At 32.4% G+C, this 24254-nt stretch overlaps 4 protein-coding genes across 25 annotated transcripts; 1 reads left to right on the forward strand and 3 right to left on the reverse strand.

The window, feature by feature from the left end:
• Positions 1-513: 513 nt before the first annotated feature.
• On the reverse strand, positions 514-4521 carry LOC126873374 (activin receptor type-1). Of its 3 annotated transcripts, none has more exons than XM_050634175.1 (8): positions 4411-4521; positions 4213-4300; positions 3739-3917; positions 3416-3656; positions 3074-3342; positions 2029-2669; positions 1710-1941; positions 514-1596 (listed from the first exon to the last, which is right to left on the reverse strand). In XM_050634175.1, exons 2-8 carry the CDS (start codon positions 4277-4279, stop codon positions 1459-1461), a joined length of 1767 nt encoding a protein of 588 aa, XP_050490132.1. In that variant the 5' UTR covers positions 4280-4300; positions 4411-4521; the 3' UTR covers positions 514-1458. The 3 variants fall into 3 exon arrangements, with proteins under 3 accessions (XP_050490132.1, XP_050490134.1, XP_050490135.1); XM_050634177.1 differs by having other exon boundaries at positions 3739-3930; positions 4411-4495; XM_050634178.1 differs by lacking the exon at positions 4213-4300 and having other exon boundaries at positions 4411-4504.
• Positions 4522-4758: 237 nt separating this feature from the next.
• Positions 4759-8377, reverse strand: LOC126873377 (mid1-interacting protein 1-B). 2 transcript variants are annotated; one of them, XM_050634195.1, is made up of 3 exons: positions 6885-6946; positions 5857-5983; positions 4759-5533 (listed from the first exon to the last, which is right to left on the reverse strand). In XM_050634195.1, the coding sequence occupies exons 2-3, from the start codon at positions 5868-5870 to the stop codon at positions 4951-4953; spliced, it is 597 nt and encodes a 198-aa protein (XP_050490152.1). In that variant the 5' UTR covers positions 5871-5983; positions 6885-6946; the 3' UTR covers positions 4759-4950. The 2 variants fall into 2 exon arrangements, with proteins under 2 accessions (XP_050490152.1, XP_050490153.1); XM_050634196.1 differs by lacking the exons at positions 5857-5983; positions 6885-6946 and adding an exon at positions 8340-8377.
• Positions 6470-9225, forward strand: LOC126873379 (peptidyl-prolyl cis-trans isomerase-like 1). Of its 4 annotated transcripts, XM_050634198.1 has the most exons (7): positions 6470-6595; positions 6930-7054; positions 7218-7351; positions 7424-7513; positions 7684-7791; positions 8015-8134; positions 8944-9225. In XM_050634198.1, the coding sequence occupies exons 2-6, from the start codon at positions 6984-6986 to the stop codon at positions 8128-8130; spliced, it is 519 nt and encodes a 172-aa protein (XP_050490155.1). In that variant the 5' UTR covers positions 6470-6595; positions 6930-6983; the 3' UTR covers positions 8131-8134; positions 8944-9225. The 4 variants fall into 4 exon arrangements, with proteins under 4 accessions (XP_050490155.1, XP_050490154.1, XP_050490156.1 ...); XM_050634197.1 differs by lacking the exon at positions 8944-9225 and having other exon boundaries at positions 8015-8150; XM_050634199.1 differs by lacking the exon at positions 8944-9225 and having other exon boundaries at positions 6530-6659; positions 8015-8150.
• LOC126873376 (stabilizer of axonemal microtubules 1-like) lies at positions 8014-18078 on the reverse strand. Of its 16 annotated transcripts, none has more exons than XM_050634191.1 (14): positions 14259-18077; positions 13387-13572; positions 12016-13297; positions 11861-11924; positions 11498-11560; positions 11379-11423; positions 11040-11189; positions 10584-10773; positions 10145-10296; positions 9665-9946; positions 9302-9491; positions 8913-9153; positions 8697-8771; positions 8014-8428 (listed from the first exon to the last, which is right to left on the reverse strand). In XM_050634191.1, exons 3-13 carry the CDS (start codon positions 12036-12038, stop codon positions 8741-8743), a joined length of 1431 nt encoding a protein of 476 aa, XP_050490148.1. In that variant the 5' UTR covers positions 12039-13297; positions 13387-13572; positions 14259-18077; the 3' UTR covers positions 8014-8428; positions 8697-8740. The 16 variants fall into 16 exon arrangements, 14 of the variants coding, with proteins under 14 accessions (XP_050490148.1, XP_050490149.1, XP_050490137.1 ...); XM_050634192.1 differs by having other exon boundaries at positions 8014-8498; XR_007692390.1 differs by having other exon boundaries at positions 8697-9153; positions 14259-18078.
• Positions 18079-24254: the final 6176 nt, after the last annotated feature.

The raw sequence follows: 24254 nt of genomic DNA on the forward strand, positions 1-24254 counted from the left end.
GAATTTTTCAAAGTTCGCTTTTTTGAAAATAACAAGGAATAAGATTGTTAAATAGGATTGTAGAGGGGTAGAATTGAGGTTAAATGGTAAAGCAATTGAATTCCCTTTTAAAAAGTGATAATAGCGCGTCACCTGTTCGTAAGATATAGCGCGCTAAGAAATTTAACACTTAAATTACTCGTTATTTCAGTTTGATAACTTAAATTTGTAATGTATTGGAGTATTCTCCTAAATTTTTCATCTATTTTTCTTCGATATCTAATTTATAATGATTATTCATTAAATACTATTATTGGATATTTACTATATCGATTATTTATTAATACTTTTCTCGCGACAATATTTTTGTCATAAGAACATCTACATTTCACAGTAATTTCACTAATTGATGTTGATGAACATTCGACAAGAAATATTCTAAGGAGAAAGAACAGATCTATTTAAAAATAGAACGCCAAAATTGAAAACAATCGAAATATTGATGAATTTCGTGAATAAATTTTTTTACATGGATGACGATACACTAACTATGATTTTTATTACAAATCTTGTTAACATTCATACATGTCATATAAAAATAATATTATGCCGAAAAGATATATGTACTAATAGTCTCGTCTGTTTATTAACGTTTTGAATATATAGCTGTTACCACCTGCAAAACATTTCCTAGTGATTGATATATATGTGATATAAAAAATCTATTGTTATTTTGATAAAGATTTTGTTACCACTTATATTTATAGTTGCTACTACAATTATAACAACTATTTATTGAATTATCAATTGTTATAGTTATTATGTTATAATTACAGTAAATAATCTAGCTAATTAAGCACGTTAATTATAATGAACACATCAATAATTCTCAGCCATTGGCAATAATAGATGATCGCATCTCCCTTTCTCTCGAGTAGTTTAAAAATTCTCTTAGAATAAAAATGATAGAAATTTCATTCTTTACATAACAGAGTGGTAACTTATTTACCCAATTAAAATATCCGATATAAATGAATATTCATTTATACTAGATAATTTCACAAAGCGATGAACATATTCTTCGCCAGCTTAGTTAGACTATTTGAGACGGCTGAGGCTTTACGGTACTAGAAACTAATAATAGTAGTAATTAACAAAAAAATATTTCTTTTTAATTTAACTACTAAATACACTATACAAGGACACATAATATACTACACAAATATTATCCTATAAATCGTAATATACAATATTAGAATCATATGAAATAAGACTTCATTTCATTTTGCCTCAAGTATCATCTTTCGACTCAAGATAATTATAAATATATTTATAATAAAGTAAATGAGTAGCACAAACTTTATATAATTGTCCTTCATTTTTGCAAAGAAGAAATAAATTTACAGAACAAGCCACGCAGCTTATTTTCTTCGTACTAATAAATATCTGCATAAAATAATACGTATCCATACATGCTACTTAATCAAGGGACAAATGGACACGTGTGTCATTAGCTGCCAGTTTAACAAGTGTTTTTTTTACTCTAAGAACAGGTAGTCGCGCTGCAGGTTTTCCATGCCAGCATTCTTTCATTAATTTCCCCAAACCAGCCAATGTCTGTAAAATATATATTATTATTTTGATGTCTTCCTAAGAAAACAATCTTTTCACATTTCATTCTTTTAAAAAAGAAAGTTCTAAAGCAAAAAATTAATGAATTAAATGCATACTGGATCAGAATGCCATCTGTTAGGAAGAGGTGGTCTATGTTGATCCAAACATACTAATTTTCGCATTTCTTCGATAGAAGGTTCTTGACTATTAGAAAGCCATTCAGAATATGGTGCTACATATTCTAATGCAACACCGTTACTTATACACCTCCTGCAAACTTCCCATAGTATCAATCCTAAACTGTATATATCAGCTCGTCTGAAGTTCTCCAAACATTCGACGTTTATCCTAAAGAAGTATTTTTAGTTTAGCGATTTAACGAGACAACTATTAAAAAGTTATTGTTCGAAAAATATAATTAAAAGTAATACATACGTTTGCTCAAGAATCTCTGGGCTCATATATCGTTTTGTACCTTGTTTTAAATCGATTCTATCTGTAGCCAAACGTTCTTGCGTTACAGCTAATGCAAAATCAGCAATTACACAACTACCATTAGTTTTAACAAGAATATTTTTAGATTTGAGATTACGGTGCGCCATGGCTGGTTTCCCTCTAGTTCCATGAATTTCTGTATGTAGATAAAGCAATCCATTCACAATACTCAAACAAATACTGAGTGTTTGATGATGTGTCAAAGAATGAGGTGTTCGATTTAAATAATCGAAAAGCGAGCCCATCGGGTGATAATGAGTCACTAGCCAAAGTTGAGTGCAACTTGCTCTACTTGTCATATCACTTCCGACGTAACCGAGAATATTATCGTGTCTCGATGGTAGCAATTGAGAATAAACTTCTGTTTCACGAGCCCAAGCTGCTTCATCTCGTGAAAAATATATTTTTACAGCAACATTTTCACCATGCCATATTCCTCTCCAAACTTCTCCACCAAATCCACCATTACCACCGCTACCAAGGCATTCCACTAGTGCCACTTGTTTAGCCAATGTTCTTTGCACCAATAATGGTAAACCAGATCCTGATCCACTAGTTAAGCTTCTTCCATCCAAGTATTCCTATTTCAATATACAATTTATATAATATTTACGTTTAAAATATGAAAATTACGAAATAATGCAGAAGATGTAATAGGAAGAAAAAAGAATCAACTTTTATATTTCTAAACCTAAAATGAAATGAATGAATTTTTAATAAGCATACAAATTTGTAGTTTAATTGCATAAAAAAGAATTCAGAAAACATGTAACCATATTATACCTATATTTATGTTTATTTGTTTAATTATTTTGTGTTTTCCTGAAAAAGCTTATATCGCTGTGTTTAATTGTATCTACATATAATAAAATTCTCTTAATGCTATAAATATAGCTGACAATAAACATATAAATATACATATATATGAAGACAGATTAGTCTATATTTGAACTTGAACTACTACAGGTAATATTTTATATCATACCTTTAGTGTACTATCACCAGCTGCAGTTGCTTTTAGTTCATGAGAATGATACGTAGTGGATGTTGGAGAAGAAAATGAGAAATGTAGGATAGATGACTCCATTTCAGAATCTATAACAAGTTTATTACGCCTTGCAGCCAATGTCCTTTTTTTACGAGTCCTACATACCAATAAATAAAACAGCACTATTCCAGCAATAATACAGAATCCAACCACAGGACCCAAAATTGCCAATGTTAACTTAACTGCATAATCTTCTTCAACAACATCTAAAAAATGAAACATAATTTGTACAAAAAATATATATAAATAAAAAGATGGAATTATGCGTATAATATTTACCTCCATTAAAGTCATGTAATATTGGAAATGGCCCGCCATTGCAAAAATCTGTTTGGCAACATTCAACATGATATTGTACACCTCGTGAGGGTCCACTTACATGCCTCTTTTTAGTAACACTTTGAATAATACGTGGTGGCAATTGCTTATTACATATTAATAACATTTGATCTATCGTCGAAGTACATCCTCTACTTACACTTTCTATACCATCTGGTTGTCTTACTCTAGATTTCCAACACTATCGAATATTAAAACATACATTACTTCCCTAATATTCTGTAATTTAATGACTTTCTATACAATATTACAAGAGATATTACAGTAACTGCATTATAGCAGATTTCAGAATATAAGCAATCTGGTCCCTCGCAAATATGACATTTAAAACGTTGCTGCCCAGTCAAACTGCCATTAAAAGCCATAGTATCTATAGACTTTTGTGATTCTTCACTTTCAACAGAAAAATCATTTTCTAATAAAGAAAACTTCTCTTCTTCTCCTAAAAACGAGTCCTGTTAACCATTGAAATATATTTCAAGATATTATGAAGCATTATTTATAATTAGTGCATATGCACACTTGTATGCAGTTATTCAGATAAATGTGCATCAAATTGAATAATAATGCCAAATCAACAAAAAAAGATTAGAAAAAATTCAATTGAAAGAATAGCAATAAATGTGTTAGATGCTAGTATGAAACATTAAATAAGAAGAAAATAAACGTTTTGTTTCTGAATTGTTAGCTTGTCATTAGCATAAAGTAATTGTTTGATTGAAAAATATATTGCCCACCTGGACATAATTTGAGTATCAACGATAATATAAAATATGTGATAAACATAAAATCCGCCATTGCCATGCACGTCAAAACATTGAGGAGCTAAAATGAAATCGACACTTTTTCAAAATTCTTTTTTATACGTGTCTGTCTACAATGAAATTAAAAGTAACTTCTATATTTCTACAACATGAATGAAAAATTTAACATACATGCGATCAACATTGAATTGGCGGTATTTTATTTTCATATTAAAAAAAAGAAATATCTACAGATGTCGTTACTATCGTTTTATTCCGTTCATATGATGCGTCCAAATGCGTATATTGTATGTATATATATATACATATATAAAGTACACACACATATATATATATATATATGTAATGTGGTACCCTAATAGCATGAATTTAGCTTATTTTTGTTTAGTAATATCGATATATAGATTTGGAGCTAAATTTGAAATTATCAGTACATATATGACAAGGAAACATCAAGGCCTGTTACACAATCGAACTAGTATTATTAATGGTACATACTTGTATCATCATGACGTGATAGTTGAGGTCAAGACCAAATTTTAACTTTTATTTAATGTTTAATAAATATAATTCAAAAACAGTACATTAAATATCAATGTATGTGCATGTATGCAATGTGTACAATTTATCCAGTACCGATATTTGTTTAAATATTTCGCTAAATAAAATTAATACATATATTTAACATACTTTCAACCGTTCAAGAGACGATCATGTTTGATGATCGATAACATTTTGATATCTTAGTATCAAATATTCAGCAGCCAGTGTCATCTTTTGTATGTTACGATGTAATCCATGTAAATGCTTCTTAAAAGACTGTGCAGTAGCACTAACATCGTTCTCATTTTCCGCTCCAAAATTATTTTCAATAAAAGTATCGGATTCTGAATTAGATGAAGTATAGATACTTTGCATACTATACATCGACGTACTACTCGAACTCCTAGCGCGTTTTAATTTTTCTGCTGACACAACAAAATCATTCTCTGTTTCTTGAAAATTATCCATACAATTCTGTGACCATAAGATCTCGATTTTCATTTGACTAATGACGTTATAAAGGTGATACAAATTGGTATTAGCCAAAGTTGCGTTGATAATAGAACTACGTTTGTCCCCTAACTGAAGCCTATCCTGTGAATCGCCTACTGTTAAATCTAGAAGTCGACTGGGAATTAAAATCGTATTTTCCATCTCACACACTGTTTGAATAAATCGTTCCATGCTATTCAAAATAGAATTATTGCTAAATCCAATAACATCATGTTTGGCTAATTTTTGAAGACTTGCCCTAAAACAGAAGTATAGATAGTGATAGTGATTATAGGGAGCAAGTGAAAACATTATTGATTACTTCATAATTCAATGATTATAACGCATTTATCGATTAATGAACATAAAACGCATGTATTGTAACGTTATTTCAAAACATGTATAAGTATTGTATTAATTGAGTCGGTGTTATTAAATTGTGAAAAAAATGGCTGAGTAATTAATAATTTTGTCTACATCGAACTTTCTATTTCAAATTGATTTTGCAATAAATTTATTTTTATTGTAAATTATTAGTCTGCTGTAGATATAATTTATTATATTATAAAGACTATCACTTACCCCTTGCATGACATTTCACAGTACACTTTAAATAAAATAAAAATAGTAAAATAAACACAATGAAAAGATAACTAATGCATTGGATAAGAGCTCTTACAACAATAATGTGAATGTACCAACTTTACCACTGTAACAGAGTGACAAAAGTAAATTCCAATGAATTCAGTATGATAGGTAATGAAGTAAAGGTTCCCAGGTCATAATAAATATTGAAATTTCCTCCCAGCTACAATTAACATATCCTACTTCCTGCAATATTGTATGATATTGTAATTCTATACTCTAGAAAAAAAAGATAGACATTTGATCATTATAGAATGCCCCGTAAACTTGAACAGTAATTTAACTGATAGTGATAGGGTTTATACATTTTTCTTGTTTGCAAAGGCAATATAAAAAAAATTATTTATCACAAAACAAGCTGTAATTCAAAAGCAAGCAACTAGTGACTTTAGTTTCAATTATGACGATTTATACAAATGTTTGTATGCTCTTTTGTATTAAAAAATGATTAAAAAGATTTGCAGAATCTTAAATAATTCTAATTTTTTGATTTCATGAACAATTTCAAATTTCGCTTCTGATTCACATCTCGATATCACTGAATACAAAGCTAAGTTCATGCGATAGCGTAACAACATCGTGTTTATATATATATATGTCATATCATGCATGCAGTAATATGACATATGTATAACTGTGGTACCACTCTTTATCTTATCGATATAATCAACCAACGGTAATTAATTATTATCTTTATTATCTTTAACAGATTCTTGTTTAAAATTTATGCACAGTATAAAGTAAGTTAGGCAATTGTTGTAAATGAATACATGTATTATGAATAAAATGATATAAATACTTGTTGGAACATTTTGTTAGAGTTCATAAAGTTGTAAAGAGTAATGGTTATAAAACGTGAATTTTATTAGGATTATAAATATGCAAGAATTATGAAACGTGAAAACTTGCATTTTCAGATTCTACATGTTTAAAACTACAAAATTACAAATAAAAAAGTTAATAACCTTTGATCCGCTAGATTAAAATTTAGCCTTATTTGTTTTTACTAGATTACCCCTGAAGGAAGAATAAACACTATACGAAATATCATTATATATTCTAATATGGCTCTCACAAATATATCTGGTATTCCGGATAAACACTGGCAACCACCATTCGTAGCATTTGAAACAACGCAAGTATATACTAATTACCACTTTTATTTCTTTTTTGTTCTTTTTAATTTTGCAAAATATAATAATAATTGTAAAAATAAGAAAGTATATTACCATATTATGATATTTTAATTCAATTATTATGCAAATATTTCTATATTATTATAATCTTCTTTTTTACAGTATGGGTGAAATAGTGATAGAACTCTATTGGAAACATGTACCAATTACTTGTAGAAATTTTGCTGAACTTACACGACGTGGTTATTATAATGGAACAAAATTTCACAGAATTATTCGAGATTTTATGATACAAGGTATCATATTGATTTAGTTAACAACTTCCGCTCATATTAGCTCAGAAAGTTTGATATTTTATTTTGTTTTAGGTGGTGATCCTACTGGAACTGGGAAAGGTGGTGTGTCTATTTATGGAGAATGTTTCGATGATGAAATACATGATGATTTAAAACATACCGGTATGTTTATATATTTAACACAAATATCTTTATTTTTATGATTTATAAAAACTTGTGGGAATGACAAAATTATAATCTGATATTGTTATAGGATATTTCAATAAAACTTATATTAATATGTACCATTATCAAGTTTAATATTCTATGGAAAAAAATTATATTGGATTTAGGTGCTGGAGTTGTTTCCATGGCTAATTCAGGACCAAACACTAATGGATCACAGTTTTTTATTACATTAGCACCAACACAGTGGCTTGATGGAAAACATACAATTTTTGGTAAGTAAGTTTTAAAAATATATTTTGCGAATTATTCAATTTATGATCGTTCAAAATATTTTCGCTGTTCTAATGATACAGAACAGAGAATGCAAATTATAGTTAATCATAGAAATTATAGATATTGGTGTTTCAGTTTAACATTGTACTTTAATAATTGCAAACATCAAAGAGCTTAAAAATATTTTTATTCTTGTTTACATTTTTTCTTTTTCATTAACAGGAAGAATCCATTCTGGTATGACAATAGTGAAAAGGATTGGATTAGTGGAAACTGATAAGAATGACAGACCCGTTGATGACATAAAAATTGTAAAAGGATCCATAAGGAATGCATAATAAAGTAAACATACTTTTGATGGTCTGTATTTATTACTTTTAAAACTTGCCTGCAACATAATATTTTGTACGTAATAAAATATCGATCACATCTTTGTACTAGATTCTAAAATTCACTTTCTTCACTAGTCGTACTACTCATATGGTACATGTAAGTTTACGATACAAAAGATACGTCTATAAAGAAAAGGTAGAACATTCAGACTCACCCCATTCAAGCTTAATTTTTATTCTCAGTCACTTTGATGTTGTCCTTCGAAGAATGCATACTGTCAATTTTCTTGTATATGTGTATCACCTGTGTATAGAACAGATGCTTCATATGTAGCACAATTTAACATTCCGCCTATCATCGTGTAATTTGTATTCTAATAATAGAGTGTAGAATGCTTTGATTATAATTGCCTATGCTTTTACACTTTGTATTGATAGTTTAGCCAAATTAGTAGTACCATAACAGAGTATATTACGACATAACACATTTCTTCATATTTACATATAATTATTACATATAATCTATGTAACTTAATGGTATAATATACTATTAAAGTATTCTAAATTTTTACCTTAATGTTTTTGCTGATGAAATAGGCATGCAAATATGCCAGAATTACAGGCACAATGTACCAGGTGGAATGTAACTGAAAAAATAGTCATAATTTACATAAATACGACTTTTAATATATATTTAAACTAAATTATTTTTTTGTTCGTTCGATCGTTCGTAAAGCATTTGGATCTTCGATCGCGGTTCGACAAGCAATTTAAGTGAGATAGAGAACCTTTTATTGTATGTAGTATTATCTTCCATAGGAGTGACTGGAAGTTGGTAAGGAGGTCTCTCACTCCATGGTTTTTCAACTTTATCCGCACACTCCACAGGCTGATAACTCAGCTGCATGACAGTTTCTGCTTCCATCGGAACATCTGGTAAGCAGCATGTACGTACTGGTGCGTAATTATGAATAGGTGTTAACGATTTAAGATCATTCTCTAAATAAGAAAGTCTGTAAGTAGTACAACCTGTAAACAATCAATCAAACGATCAAACTTTGTAGATTTATATTATAATAAAGGATAATAATGTTAATATTATCCATTAAAGAATGTTAATAAATAAACCAATATTGCTGCTGTTTATTAAAATAGACGATGCATTTGTAATACGTGCATTCGATAGGTGTACACGCAGGAACAAGGTTATCTGCGCGACGAGCATCTGGTGCTAATGGTATATTCTTCCATGTATAATCGTGTTTTTGCGTGGTTACCTCTTGTATGGGCCCTCTACCTAAAAATTGTTTATCGCAAGGTATAATCGGTGGATCTTGTTTAACACACCAGTTGCCCAAGAAACTCATCTGAAATATTACACATACATATGTTACATATTCGTTATTATATATACATATGCATATACACATACTGAAATGCTGAAATGAATACATATATGACTTGTACAAAATATGACTTTTAGTGTCTTTTAAGACAATTTAAAAAACATTAAAATATTTAAATTTCATATCTTACATACTCGATGAACGGTATCATAAGATAGAGAACAAGGCGAAAACTGAATATTGTTAGGTTGCCGAATAGGAGTTCGCTTATCTCCTCCACAGCCAAAGTAACTCAGACGATAAGTTGTGTTATCCTCGGTGCAACAACCAGCATTTAGAATGTTATCAGTTGGCTGAAGTATGATTGGTGAACGTCTTTTTTCCGAATGTGGCCAATAACTTAATTTGTAAGTTGTGCACCCATCCATCGGTTCGACAGGTGGCGAATATTCTTTTCTCTGCCATAAAGGTTCTTCCTAAAGAATACAAGAATAGAAGAAAGTATTGTTAGAAAAATATATAAAAATGCGTATACATTGTACGCTGAACAATAGTTTTTCCGTGAAAGCGCATCGCTGGTTTTACCATGTATTATCCTTCGTTTGCAAAGCCAGACAAAGATTGGCTTGTTATGATAATATAAAATATCACATCTAAGATAATATGCTTACTACCTTCATAGATTCATTTGGCCAATAACTAAGTTTGTACGTTGTATGGTCTTCCATTGGAATATCTGGTTTAACATATTTTCTTATAGGAGCGTAAGATAGCGCAGGTAGATTACAACCAGACTGATAGTAGCTTAATTTATATGTTGTATCATCTGAAACATCAAATTTCGTACCAAAGTTGTAATTAATTTGCAACGGTACACCGTTACGGTACAAGCCGAGTCTTGAATTTTGTTAGAGTTTGTTGTGTAGGGTTGTTAGATCTCTACGGGACAAGTAGAAGATAAACGTAAAAAATTGAGAAGGGAAGATATTTTATGTAAGAATAGAAACAATGAACGTGAAACACATACATATATATATCCAGTATATAGTATAATGCATTTAACATTTGAATTAGTATTTACATGTAACAACTTCTAATGCTGCTTGTATTTACCGAGTAACGGTGCAGGTGCACAGTATAAATTATTCTCTGCTTTATAAGGTTCTATTTGTGGTATAGACTTCCACGTATAGTCATGTTTTTGAGTCGTAACATCCTGTATAGGACCTCTACCGAGCCATTGTTTCTCACAAGGTATACAGGGTGATTCAGGTTTCACACATAAGTGTTCAAAATAACTGTTCTGAAACATGTCGAAAATTTGTGCAGATATTACGCATGAAAGAAATATCGAACAAAATTGAAAAGCTCAAATGGCTAATCGATCTCAAGCGAGGATCAATAGATCTTTACAATGAAAGAGCGACGAACGCGTGTATGATGACCCTATTAGGGCAAAGGGATTTGATGTACATTACTCGGTTACAAAAAGTCATATAGTTTTGAATCCTGCATCGAATAAAAAATATATTTCCCACTTTAAGGATATTATTATTTTTTACGTCTTACTTTATATGTTGTTTCGTCTGATATTTCACCATCTCCGGTCGCTAACCAATTTCGAGGCAGGATAGGATCCACAGGAGCACTCGGGCACTCCCAATAGGAGAGTCGGTATGTAGTGTTATTATCCATTGGTATACCTGATTTCCAATAATGCTGAAATAATATTTGTTAGGTGAATTGTATTATAATAAAGTGTTATCAAGGAAAGAAAGAAATGTCTAAGGAGTATAAACAAGTGTGTAAGAAACAACCTGAAATTTAAAAAACTTTTGCAGTTTGCGGATAACGAATGAAGAATACGTAATATAAAGATTATTATCTTAATCGAGGCTTTATACTTACACGGATTGGGGCAAAGGACTTTGGTATCTCTGGTTGCACATATTTCTATAGTAAACGGAATTGTTAAGGCAACGATCGTACAAAATAAAAATAATTATATATATTTTAATCGTACTTACATAGCATGTACGTTGTGGAGTTGTACAACAGCAGCAGCAGTTACAGCAATCATCGTGATTTATCTAAAAGACAGTAAGCAAAATGTTTTTCTTAGTCTCGAATATTTAATATTATTTTGCCGGATTATTTTGCATATATGCAAATGCTTCAAACATTAAAATATGACATATAGCATTGTTTCTACTCTTGCAATCATGGAAATTAAATTATTTCGGTATAAACTCTAAAAATAATTTCAAGCATTCTTTAATTGTAAAATTGATAATTGTTAAAAATCTGAAATATAGATGAAGGTTTTATTTGAGGAAATGATATTTCATATGCATTAACCTAATCCGTTCCAAAGTTTCATTTTAACTTACCTTAATTTTACTTCTTTCCTCAATAACTGATTGTCGTTGTTGTTGTTGTTGCTTGCACTCAGGCCTACGATGCGTTGTAATGTTAAGAAATATCGTTATTTCCAATAAATTAAATTTCAATGCAATTTATTATTTAAGATATTATATCAGCTCACGGATTGATAGTACAGATCTGCATGATGATAACGGCTTTTCATAATAGGAAATAGCGTTGCTTTCTGAAACTGAAAGAATAAAATATATTTTCATTTAATTAAACGATTAAAAAATATTAATATCAAAAAAGAAATAGTGGACGATTATATCAGAAGTCAGTGGTTTTATATTATATCGCATTGTAAAAAGTTCATACCATAGTAGGCTATGAAACGATTTGCCATAATTCTTTAAGTTACGTTATAAATGAAATTGTACGATGAAATTTTGTAATCAAAAATTCCTAGCATCGACAAATTTGTTGAACGTTCAGGTACAATTATTGCTCTCGCTTCTTTTTTACAACGGAAACAAGTACAATTTGTCAGTGTATAAAATTACAACATGCTACTTGTATCATTTATCGTTTCTCCTATTAAACGTACGATACCCGAGCGTTTAATCATGAAATAATACGTAAAAGTCAAAGGAAGGCAATTAACATCCGCTGCGTAATTTTCACGGAAGGCCACTTTTGCCATACTCTTGAAAAGTAGAGGGTTCAGGCAATCAAGTCGCTTTTGCAATTTGCTATTCGAGAAAAAAATAAATAAAGAATTTGTTCAGAAGGAACGATTGCGTAGATTTTACAATGAAAATGATTTGTTTATCAGAATGAACGAGGACGCCTGACGCTCAATAAATACCGATGAGTGTACCGACCGGTTCTTTGGCAAAGGGATACGCGAGATCTGAACTCTGATTCACACTGTATGGAAGCCAGAGCGTTTCGCTTCCTCCTCTAAATTCGGGAAGTACGTTCCAAAAACTAAACGAGACACGAGAAATTTGGCCACTCGCCAAAAGCCCTGTGTAAACAGGGCGGCAAACAACAGTGGCAAAGTAATGATATGCGATTAAACTCAACGCGAATTTTACTTTCCTTATAGTTACCATATGGAATACGCACGATTTAACGAATTACAGAGTTCGCAGTTTTAATGTTTAAAACGTACATATTGGGAGAGAAAGAAATATATCGAAGTTTATAACTGGGAATATTAGTTGACTATCAATTTATAGAACGTTTTTGTTGTTTTAGTCAAATTACTGAAAAGTAGAGCTGCATTTTTATTGCAGCAGCCTCTTCTGTTGATAACTGATACTATAAGTTATATGTAAAAGACGATGATTTGTCCAATCGGTAAGTGCGTTGTCCAAGAAACTCACAACTGGTGAAATTGTAACTTTACTTTTCTATCTCATGCTGAGTAATTTCTTCGGAGTTCTTTAAAATTAAACCTGTAAATAATAAGAACGTACTTAACTTTATTTTGCAAATACTATTTTTCTTACTAACAAAATTAACAACATAGTATGGATATACGTACGTATATGATATGTATACGTTTAACATTTTTCTTTAAAACGTAATGGACTGGAAAATAACTTGATTTCTCGCTTGTTATAATAAAGACTCAAGTATATAAAAAAGTAAGTAATTTCCACATTACTATGTACATAACATGTTGTAGTAAATAATTAATGTTTGCGAATTGTGATTTCGTTGTGTGAATCTATAAAGAAATAAATTACGTTAAGTATAATCTGTTTAAAATATTTAAGACTTTTGTTTATAGAAATTAGAAAAAGGTAGATCAAGATATGAACAACTATACCACATATATATGATATTGAATTGGCCACTTTTTGTATGAAACAGAATAATTAAGAATATATATCATCGCCGTTTTGCGTTTTGAATAAATATGTTTTGCTCTTGTTTGTATTGTGTAACAATTTGGCAATAATTTCAATATTTTCCTACTAATGTTTGCTATATGGTTGCAATATGTTTGTAACATGAAACCACCATCGATACTACGATAAAACTTTTTTGATTTTAAAGATCAGAAAAGGTTAGTATATTATAATGGTACTATGTATTTATAGTACATCGATTAGATTATTTTTTTCAACAATTACATTTTAGATTTCTATCGAATTTTCAGTGAAATTTATATTCGTATATTAAAGTGAATTTATAAAACTATTTTATATTCTTTACACAATGCAAAAGAAAATAAAATATGATAATGAACTAGAGAAGAAAGCAAAAGTACTTTCGATATTTTCTAGAATCAAATTATTGCGACATATGTATATTCAATATTCCAGTATTGTTTATGGGAAGTAGAACGTTGTTGGCTATGTTAGGTAAAAAGCAAAAAGTATCAAAGCTCGATAGCTTATCAAAGCTTACCGTGAAATACAGAGAGCAATATGTAACGCGTTATTGAACTATACGTACGTATGATTTTAAAATTATTCCGTAAGCAGATTATTTCTGTCACAATATCGGCTGACGAATTTGAATCATAATAACTATGCGATAGTTATCGTCTGCGATGACATCTACTGGGAGTGTTGCGCGTGTAGCGACGCGCATGCGTATTCTACATCGAAACATACACCTTGTATAAATAGAGGTGGTGAAAGTTCACGCGGACAGTTCGCTGTGAGTAACAGTGTCGCGAAATTTGTTGGTGTACTAGTGTATCTTCTTTGCACGCAGAGAAAGGTTACATAGACGAGTCGTTGACTCTGTGTGATCTTCCAATCTATTCGCGTCAACGTATTATTACAAACTTCTCAGATCTTTCCCAATAAAAGTCTGATCCTCCGATCAATTCAAAGTACTAGAGAAGAACACAAAAAAGACAAAAATTACAAACAAGAAAAAGAAAAAAGGCGACATGCCAGCCGACGTAGCGATGCATACTAACTTCCTGCAATTCAACCAGTCGAGCCTGAAGGACTCGAACGTGGATTCTTGCTGGAACACCGAGAACATGAGCGGTTATATGACCTTGATGAGTCCGAATGGTCATCGCCAAGGCGTGCAAGTGAAGGTCTACCGGACGAGTGTCGAGCATTTCGCCGTAATTTATCCACAGAAAAAGGTGTGCAGACCTTTGGGCGTGTTGAACTTGAGGAATACAATGATCGAACGTTATGGGGAGGAAGGATTTCTGGTAAGACAGAAAGGTTTCGATTCGCCAATTGCGTTAACCTTTCTCATGGAAAACAAGAAGGAGCTCGATTACTGGGTGATGGCCTTCACCGCAAGAACGAGCCCTCTGATGCATCAGAGCAGTCTGCCGATCGTCGAGGAGGAAGAAGTCTAAGGATGATTTCCCACATAGCCAGCACGTCGTGTCACATGTACCAGTGTCATTCACACGACGAGCGGCCGAAAGCCGCGAAATCGATCGATCCTTCTCCATCCCTTGGTAAGAAAGCTCGACAAAACGAAGAGTATTAATTTATTATATTCGGCTTCTGCATCTTCTCGACCCAACATATTTTCAACTCTCTATGTGTGACATATTCCATATATAATTTGAGAGCTGGTTTTCATCCGTTTGTAACGAGAGAGTTGCTCTTCCGGATTCCAGAAATATCCAGATATTGACGGAATTGAGACAACACCGGTCGTGGACCGACCTAATCCAGATTGGTGTCGAGAAAAAAAAACAGGTCATAGTTTAAAAATGTACGACGACTTGATTTATTGGGACACCTTAGCACGTTGATTAGACGTCGAGTTCTATCAACGACAAAATGTCATCGACACGCGCGTATTGCGTTAAAAGGGTCCAGAGAATTATGGCGCGAGGCCATGTTGCCAGTAGGCTCTAACAACCAAGCAGCATCATCGATCCTAGCCAGCTGTGACCAATCGCAGGCGTTCCTTCTAGCCGGTGCACCAAGCAGGCTTCAAGGGAGACAAGGAGACACGAAGGAGGATCAAACTCCGTAAGGAGAAGAGTAAACGAGAAAGAGGAATACGGAAGGCAAGAGAAGCAGGGAGGAATAAAAAGGAGGAGGAGGAGGAGGAGGAGGGAGATGAGAGTTTCTCCCATGAGACTACCTACGCGGACTGTGCATACTAGTGTGATTCCTCTTCTCTTTCTCTGTGAAAATAACCGTTAACTTTGACCTGGCAACCGCGAGCTACCGCGGTTATGCTCTACCGATCACCAGTTAGAAAGAACTTCCAGGTGATTCGGTCGAGTGAGAGAGGGTCGAAATCGAGCCTCCGCTATAACAGCCGCTTGCAAGACTCAAACGACTTTTCAGTATCGAATCGAACCTGATCTCGAATCCTTGTAGATATCGAAATCCTGTTGGACAAACCAAGAAAATATCGAACAAACGAAGCAGAACCACCGAATTATTTTTTCTTTCATCTTTTTACCTTTTGTAAAGAATTCGTTCGGAAATACCCGATGATTAGCCAAGCGTATCACATCGATTCAATTGATAATTATCGATGCAATTAAAATTAAAATACCCTTAATATATATTGAATTGTTTGAAATAGTCACATTTTGAAATGGATATATGATTGCGATTGATCGAGCTGCCAATTAACAATACATATCGATCGGTATGATATTCATTTATCATTTGTAGATAAAACAAGCGGAAAATCTCTTTCCGTAAATTCATGAATTGACTATGAATTTCTGTTAAATGTCACGTATAATCAAAGTACGATATTTATAAAAAGAAACGAATAATTTCAGAGGCAGACAGCTTTCTAATTTATAATACAACCCAATTATTTTTTACACGATCTCATATATTGTGTGATGAATGATACTTCATTATGTAGGTTATATCGATAAAACAGTTAATGAATAACCATTAGATTATGTCAGGTTATGAAACTGATTTCATTCGTAACTTATTATAATCCAATAACGAATTGTCAGGCAATTAAAAAACTGAATATCACCGAAATAATTAAAAGCCTTCCCTCAATAAAATTGATTAATTTTTAAGATTATTGTATCTACAACTCACCTGCATCATTTGTTATGGTTTTATCATTTGTTAAAAAATTACTTGAAAGTTTTCATTGGACTTAATCGCACCGTCTTCGATGCAGATCAACAAATTCAAATCATTCGTATAATTAAAATATCATTTTCCAGTTCAGATAGGATCAGATTCGATCGAATATACGGCAAACGTATCATTTACCCGTAGAACGAAATTACACGCCGTCGAGAGGCACACATCGTCAAGGCGATTTAAAGGAAAAAGGAATCGTACTCGCTGCGAAATGCTGTCCAAAGACATTTATCATTTTCGTTCGAACGCGTTATTTAAGACAAGATATCCGAACAGTTGTGTTCGGTACGACCATTCGGCGTGACTGGTCGAGATCTCGAAGCATTTGTAAATCGATATTGTCTCGGACCGTTGATATAACTATCATTTCATGGTAAATTTTAAGATTGTCTGTGATATTACGTAGACGATGGCGTCATAGTTACAATAGGCTTCAAAGTAGTGTGTACGGTGTTATGTTATAGCGACCAATGCATGGTGAAAATAAAAGTCGAATGAAATCATTCACAGGATCCTGGAAGAGTTAGTCATCGTCTAATACGTTTCGTATATTTTCGATTCCTTCGTTATCTATTATATACGTACATACTTTATTTCACGAATCGAGAAACGAAACGAATCTATTATCAGTGTAACGATATGGCATTCGTTTCCTTTTTTAATTTTGTTCTTTTTGTAAATACTAGGCGAATTTTTTATGTATAATACATATATAAGTTGAAGTATATATTGTAATTAAGTTTCCTGTCAATTCCTATTGAGTTTATCGTTATGACCCTGTATAGATATGTACGTCCCTTGGAGAGTTTTTTGATAAAATTTGCATGAACTACCGGCAACAACCTATTTCCAAGTTCTTCCGTTTAGAGCGATATACAAACCAATTATTGTAGTTTCATGTTCGCATTAATCAAACATATATATCGTATATATATGTCTGTACATGCATGTGTATATATATATATATATGTATACATATACATACATATGTACGTGCAACAATTACATCTTTGTATATAATAAGAACTTTACGTATAATATAACTTATATTATACCTGACATGCATATATATATAGCATAAAAAGAACGTTTGAATTGAAAAAGGGCATATTATATAATAAAGATCGCTTTTTCTCACCGATACTGTTTTAAATTCTCCTTAATATATATCCGTACCTTCCTTTCTTTTTATATTCGCAAAGAATTTCATAGCAAAAGATAGTAATTTATTCTTTCGTTTAAGAAATAGTGTTATCGAAGTCAAAATTGAACGTACTTCGTGTTCTAAAGGCTTTAAACGTTTCGGTAAAATAGAATTTATCGTGAAATGGATGAATTTATTATATTTTAAAAATACGAATTGATTTAAATCTTTATTGCGTTGTTACAACTGTTACAGATTTGATTACAACTGTTTTAGATTTTTTCGTCTTTCGTCTTTTGCGAATGCAGAAAAGGATTGGCGCATTGAATTAAATAAAATTAACGATTTCCAACGACAACGGCGATCCTGCTGCCATTTACGAGAAAAGATATTCGTTTATCACGATTTGCAAAATAATTCCTTGTGATTGTAAATTAGTATCGATTCAATGGAAAAGATGGATTTTTATTGGCGTAAGCCAATGACCAATTGAGAATAATCAGCCTTAAACTAGATAAGTATGACGTGTTTTGTAGAATGCTGAGCATCTGCTTTTCTTTTTCACGACATTGTGAACAAACTATCGCCAATAAAAAACGTATCGAAGTGGAATACGCTGCCTTAACTCGCATTCTTTCTTTCCAATTTATGATCAGTAATTAATAGTTGTGAGTATAATTATACATTTATGTTACAAGCGATGACCATAGCTTTACTGATAACCAGATAACTAACTGTTCGATACAACTGAAAAAATCAACTGGTCTTTTTGCTTCATTCTATATGAAGGATACAACTAAGGACATTATAACGTTCAATCAATTTAATTAACATCGTGTTTATCACGAACATACATTTCTATGCCAAACATGGCAATGAGAAGCAAGAGCGCAATAAATAAGAAAAGTAAAAGAGAGAAAGACGTCAATAAAGAGATTATTTTTCACAAGGACGATGTTCTTGAATTTTTAGTTATCGGTGTTGTTTTCGAACGGAATTGTGGATTTCCTTGATATGTAAATCGCTCGGTAATGGAAAACAGATATGTATTACACGTTACGTATGTAAATTACGCATATAATGTCAAATCTATTATGTACATTTACTCTTGATTATTACGAAATATTCAATAGAGCAGATGTAGCAAAAACATGTAGTTACGATAGAGAGAGAGAGAGAGAGAGAGAGAGAGATGTATTTTAATTTCTCAAGTCTCTCGTATCAAATTGATTTCGTAATTAACTTGCATAAACAAGTGAAAATTATACGAGTGTAAATTATCGAAATTATCTTATCGTTTTACTTTGGAAGATCAAGGACATACGTACAGTTTCATTTAATAAAACAATATAGATGACCAACATGGTGGAACATGAAAATGATAACCTTGAAAAAAATGATCTTTATCCTCATAGCTTTTGTTCCTGATAATAAATACGATGTTTGTATTTTGTTACGATGCTACTGAAATTTCAATATGTTCTGTATAATACGTATAACATAATCGTAAAATGCTTTTACCATAAGCGTTAAAGAAAAGAATAATACAGGTGACCTTGAGAACGTGGAAATAGTAGCCTTGAGAAAAATTACCTTTAGCTTTATCATTTTTCTGTCTGCTACTTTCTCGCAACTTTGAACGTCACAACGGCACTCGAGTGTCACGTTTAGAGCCAGTGCCACAGCCGTGAATTCCATTGAATAAGCTTTATTTTAATCGCATTATCTTATTTTCGATCAATCGCGTTGAACGTTTTATTATTCGATTCGCTCGAAGTTATCGCGAACCGATCGATCTTCAACGTAAAGGTACTTTATGTAACGCTAGAAAAGGTAGTTATAAACCTGAAATTATACACTTTCACTCTACATAGCGTGACAAGGTCCAACTGTAGAACATGCTCGTTAAATTACGTAGAACTTGAACGTAGTTTCGATAATATTCGCTTGATCTAATTAATTATCGCTCTTCCCGCTTTCTTCTTGTATTCCCATTTCTTGCCTATTTCGCAATTTGTTTCCTTGGTACGCATCGTTCGTTTCTTGAATCTAAACTTAAATGTCTTATCTCGTAGGTTTCGGTATCTTTTTCGCTTGAATATTTTCGCCTTATTCCATCTTGTCGCTTTGTTCTTTGGTACAAGAACCGTGTGAAGATTTCAACATATTAATTAATATCTGCTACTATTCTTTATCTGTGCGATCAATGTCTATAATAATCTGCCGAAGGATCGTATGAATCTCCTCACAAAGTAAACTATAACGCAGATTAATCCCTTCCCAATGATATCTCCAATCATTGCCAAAGCAAGTTTACAACGAAGCGTAACAAGTGATTAAAAACTAAGTGAAACGTGGCGAAATAGTTCTGTAAACAACGAAACGATATCGATACGCAAAAAACGCTCTATCATAGGTGTTGACAAAAATGAACAAGCGTCAAACCCCATTAAAAAAAAAAAAAAAAAAAAAAAGAGAAATGTGGTAAGATAAGGATTCTCGTAAATTAATGCCATCGCCATCGTTGTGTATAATAAACGTCAACTATGTATAAAGATATAAACACGGCTGCTAATAACAATGATAGTACGAGAGTCATTAACGCATTAACTCGAACCAATGGTATACGACTATGGCAGTTGATAGAAGTAGAACTTGCATTAGGCATGAAAATGTTGGGCATTAGGCAAATGGTATGCTGTGGCGAGCTACGCGTGTTACGCACTTGCTGCTCGTGAACATTCGGAATAAAATTCAATATGTATGTTAACGTAATGTTTTTCTTGGTCTTATAATACTTGCAAAACGCTTATTTTTCGATTAATGTTAATTTCAATAGCACAGCGCCGGATGGATCGACTCTATTCGATTCCGTGTTTCCGTATTGTACGTATCGAAGCTTTAGATTACTCAGCAAACACAATCGTTGACCGACGAGTCCACCAGACCGCAATCACGGCTATTGTTCGGTCTCGGGTCGCGTTATCAGAGTGAAATAAACAAGACGCATCTGAAACATGATAAGACAGAAGTGTTTTCTCTCGTATCGAGCATTCAAGTAGTTTGATACATATGTAAGGACAGGCTGGTAAGAATGTAGTAATTTCAGTCGAAAGATGCGGCAGGTCATCGACATAGTTAGAGTTGTATAATTGTAGAATTGTACTGATAAATGAGATTCGTCAAGTTGTGGATGCAATTTCGCAAGAGAAATATTCTTTGTTAACGAATAGGGCAAGAAACACGAGAAAGTGTGTAACGATGTTTAAACAAGAATGTAAATTACTAATTTAGTAGCGATATATCAGTAGACGTTCAAATGGTTGTATAATACCTATTTTGCAAGAAAAATACACACACAAGGTTAGATATATTTTTCTATCTCTTGGCTTATTAATCAAACGAAGACTACTTTTCCTCCGACTAGCTTTATCATGAGACTTACTTTCAATATGTTTTCGATTTTATTAATTAGATCGACAAAATATGAAATAGTTATCAATCGTTCGCAGTTATACAACTATGAATTTTTCGTTAATTTTCAAATTATAGTTGCTCTATCACAATTGAAAGAACGCGCAAATTTATGAATCTCCGTTCAAATTTCGTCTGATAAGAATACGTTCGATCTGTTCCACGATCCATCGTACGTTATACAGGGTGGTTGGTAACTGGTGGTACAAGCGGAAAAGGGGGTGATTCTAGGCGAAAAAAAAAGTGGAAAATATAGAATAACAATTTTTCGTTCGAGGCTTTGTTTTCGAGAAAATCGACTTTGAATTTTGGCTCGGTACGCGTGCACTTTATCGCGTCTCGTTGTAGCGGATGTCACTGTAGATCGTTGTCTCGATGGAAAAATTAAAAAAAAAAATTAAAAAAGAAATTTTTATTCTACATTTTCGACTTCTTTCTTCGCGTAGAATCAACCCCTTTTCGTTTGTACCACCAGTTACCAACCACCCTGTATAACTACGAATTTTTCGTTAATTTTCAAATAATAGTTGTTATATCACAATTGGAAGAACGCGCAAATTTATGAATTTCTGTTCAAATTTCATCTGATAAGAATACGTTCGATCTGTTCGAAATCATCAAAATCACGGAGCAAACTAAAAAACTTGTAGTACAAATATTCGTATCAGAGTTTAAACGTTTTCGTTTTACGAATAACCATATTGTGACCAATGCAAATATTGCTTAACAATGGATTCATTTTGAAGCTTGAAAATTATTATTCGATTTCGAAGATCAAATGCGAAGAAGCGATTTCATATCGATTGATCTTGAATTGGGGTTTATCATTGAAATTATTGAAAAATATAATTGATCGTTCTCGTCCTTGTTCTCCATCGTTTTATCGTTTACTATTTCCACATATTTTGCGAAACTAGATGATATCGATCCCTGACCCCTTGTCTTCCGGGTCATTTCGTTGTGAGATTAGAATATCATTTTTTCGTAACATTATCCGTCTCCTTACATTTCCGTGCGTTGCCACTCGTTTTCTCCTGTTTACGTGCGTTTCTGCGCGTCTCTTCTCGTCTCTTGGCAAAGACGTAAGTTGTACGTACATAACGCATACACGTATATACGTGCGTATATATATGCACTAACCGACATCTGAAAAGCTTTGAAAGCCTTTCCAAAGAATAAACATCGATATGGCGAATACTTTAAAATACGTTTGTAAAACATTTGATGTAACAATTTTATTCTATTATTATCGGTGCGTTTGTCGCTGCAAGAGCATCTCGCTGGTTCTACTGTACGCGCATAGTTGGCTAAAATATTAAAAGAAAATTATAACGACGAACCAAGGTCGTTCAATATCCTGTATGAGATAATAATGCGCATATAACGCAATTGGCTAAAAGCTGTTAAAGTTTAAAGGTGAAAGCTTACATCCAATAATTTCTAGCACGTTTTATTAATAAAAATGCAACGAAGCTCGACGTATTATAAAATCCGAGCGTTATCGATGCGCATACGAAGATATTTCGAAATTTTATTTATTCGCTGCATTCAGGGAAGATTCGTCTGTTTCGTGAAAACGATACCCTGAATAATAATAAATGATAATAAATTAATTTACACGGTTTCAGCCAATTATATCTGATCGTACGTTAAAATTACACTTGAAATGTGAAATTTTAATCGACTCCTCCTCCCTGCGCGTCAAATTCTCGTTTTTTCTTGCACGTCGCCTAACGCAGAAGATATTTTTTTTATGCAAATTTGTATGTCCCTAGGAAAACAAATTGAACGTCTCGAATATTCATAACAAGGCAAGAAATGGCTAACATGTTTTGCCAGAGATATAAATTTGCATGAACAGGCATATCTTACGTATTAAATGATATAAACAAAAAAAGGGAAAAAAATATTTAGAATGCAAAGGTGCAAATTATCCGAATAATTTAACAAACATCAGAGCGTAATAACTCTTGGATTAATAATTTCAAGGTACGTATATAAATAACTTTATACTTTCTGTGAAGGACGAAAGATTATGTAGACTAGTACGGTCGACGATACAGGATTTCATTAAAGAGGTATCAGATTGTTTGGAAAATTCACATGGAAAATTGAAATACACGTCGAAGGAATATATAAAGTTAACTCACAGACTTTACACGACTTTTTCCCAACAACCTTCTGCTTGATACGAGGATGAGTCACTTTGCTTGATAATACTATCATTCGCAACGAAGTTTTAGTCGCAGAAATTCTGTTCAATTTGGTATTTCAATTCGCTTGATCACTGCTGTTATAGTTATATTTAGTCAGATCGAAGATTTCTTCGTAATCAGATTTCTGTATGGACGCTTCTTATTAGTACGCTTTCGTTCATCTTTCTACTCATTTGCTCGATAACGTCATGAATCATATTATAAATAATGGAAGTTGTCTTAATTCCAACTTTAGATACGTTAATTTCCCATTGGTCATAGAAAATTCTATATCGATTTGCTATTTTCGAACGCCAAGCTTCTGTTAGTCGCGAGTAAATAATTTTTCTACGTTCGGAGTTTTCCAAGATTCGAGAAGCATCGCCACTTTCTTCGCCGCATTTACGTTAAATGGGATTTTTCTTACAGTCAAAGTCGAGGAGACAGGAATTGAACGGAAGAAAATTACGTGAGATCACGTAAGACGTATTGTACGTAGATTTCGTACTGCAAGTGCGTATGT

Source organism: Bombus huntii, chromosome 14, assembly GCF_024542735.1.
Source record: "Bombus huntii isolate Logan2020A chromosome 14, iyBomHunt1.1, whole genome shotgun sequence".
Taxonomy (NCBI): Eukaryota; Metazoa; Arthropoda; class Insecta; order Hymenoptera; family Apidae; genus Bombus; species Bombus huntii.

What these genes read in the sequence shown, in the direction of transcription:
- LOC126873374 (XM_050634175.1), bottom strand. Translation starts at nt 4,279, where the DNA reads ATGGCAATGGCGGATTTTATGTTTATCACATATTTTATATTATCGTTG. An exon ending in ATTACATGACTTTAATGGAG is followed by an intron (nt 3,343 to 3,415) that starts GTAAATATTATA and finishes TTCATTTTTTAG; the next exon opens with ATGTTGTTGAAGAAGATTAT. An exon ending in ACAGATGGCATTCTGATCCA is followed by an intron (nt 1,597 to 1,709) that starts GTATGCATTTAA and finishes TATATTTTACAG; the next exon opens with ACATTGGCTGGTTTGGGGAA.
- LOC126873379 (XM_050634198.1), top strand. Translation starts at nt 6,984, where the DNA reads ATGGCTCTCACAAATATATCTGGTATTCCGGATAAACACTGGCAACCA. An exon ending in TTCGTAGCATTTGAAACAAC is followed by an intron (nt 7,055 to 7,217) that starts GCAAGTATATAC and finishes TCTTTTTTACAG; the next exon opens with TATGGGTGAAATAGTGATAG. An exon ending in TCGAGATTTTATGATACAAG is followed by an intron (nt 7,352 to 7,423) that starts GTATCATATTGA and finishes ATTTTGTTTTAG; the next exon opens with GTGGTGATCCTACTGGAACT.
- LOC126873376 (XM_050634181.1), bottom strand. Translation starts at nt 12,038, where the DNA reads ATGCAGATCTGTACTATCAATCC. An exon ending in AGGAAAGAAGTAAAATTAAG is followed by an intron (nt 11,561 to 11,860) that starts GTAAGTTAAAAT and finishes ACTGTCTTTTAG; the next exon opens with ATAAATCACGATGATTGCTG. An exon ending in CAGACGAAACAACATATAAA is followed by an intron (nt 10,774 to 11,039) that starts GTAAGACGTAAA and finishes GACATGTTTCAG; the next exon opens with AACAGTTATTTTGAACACTT.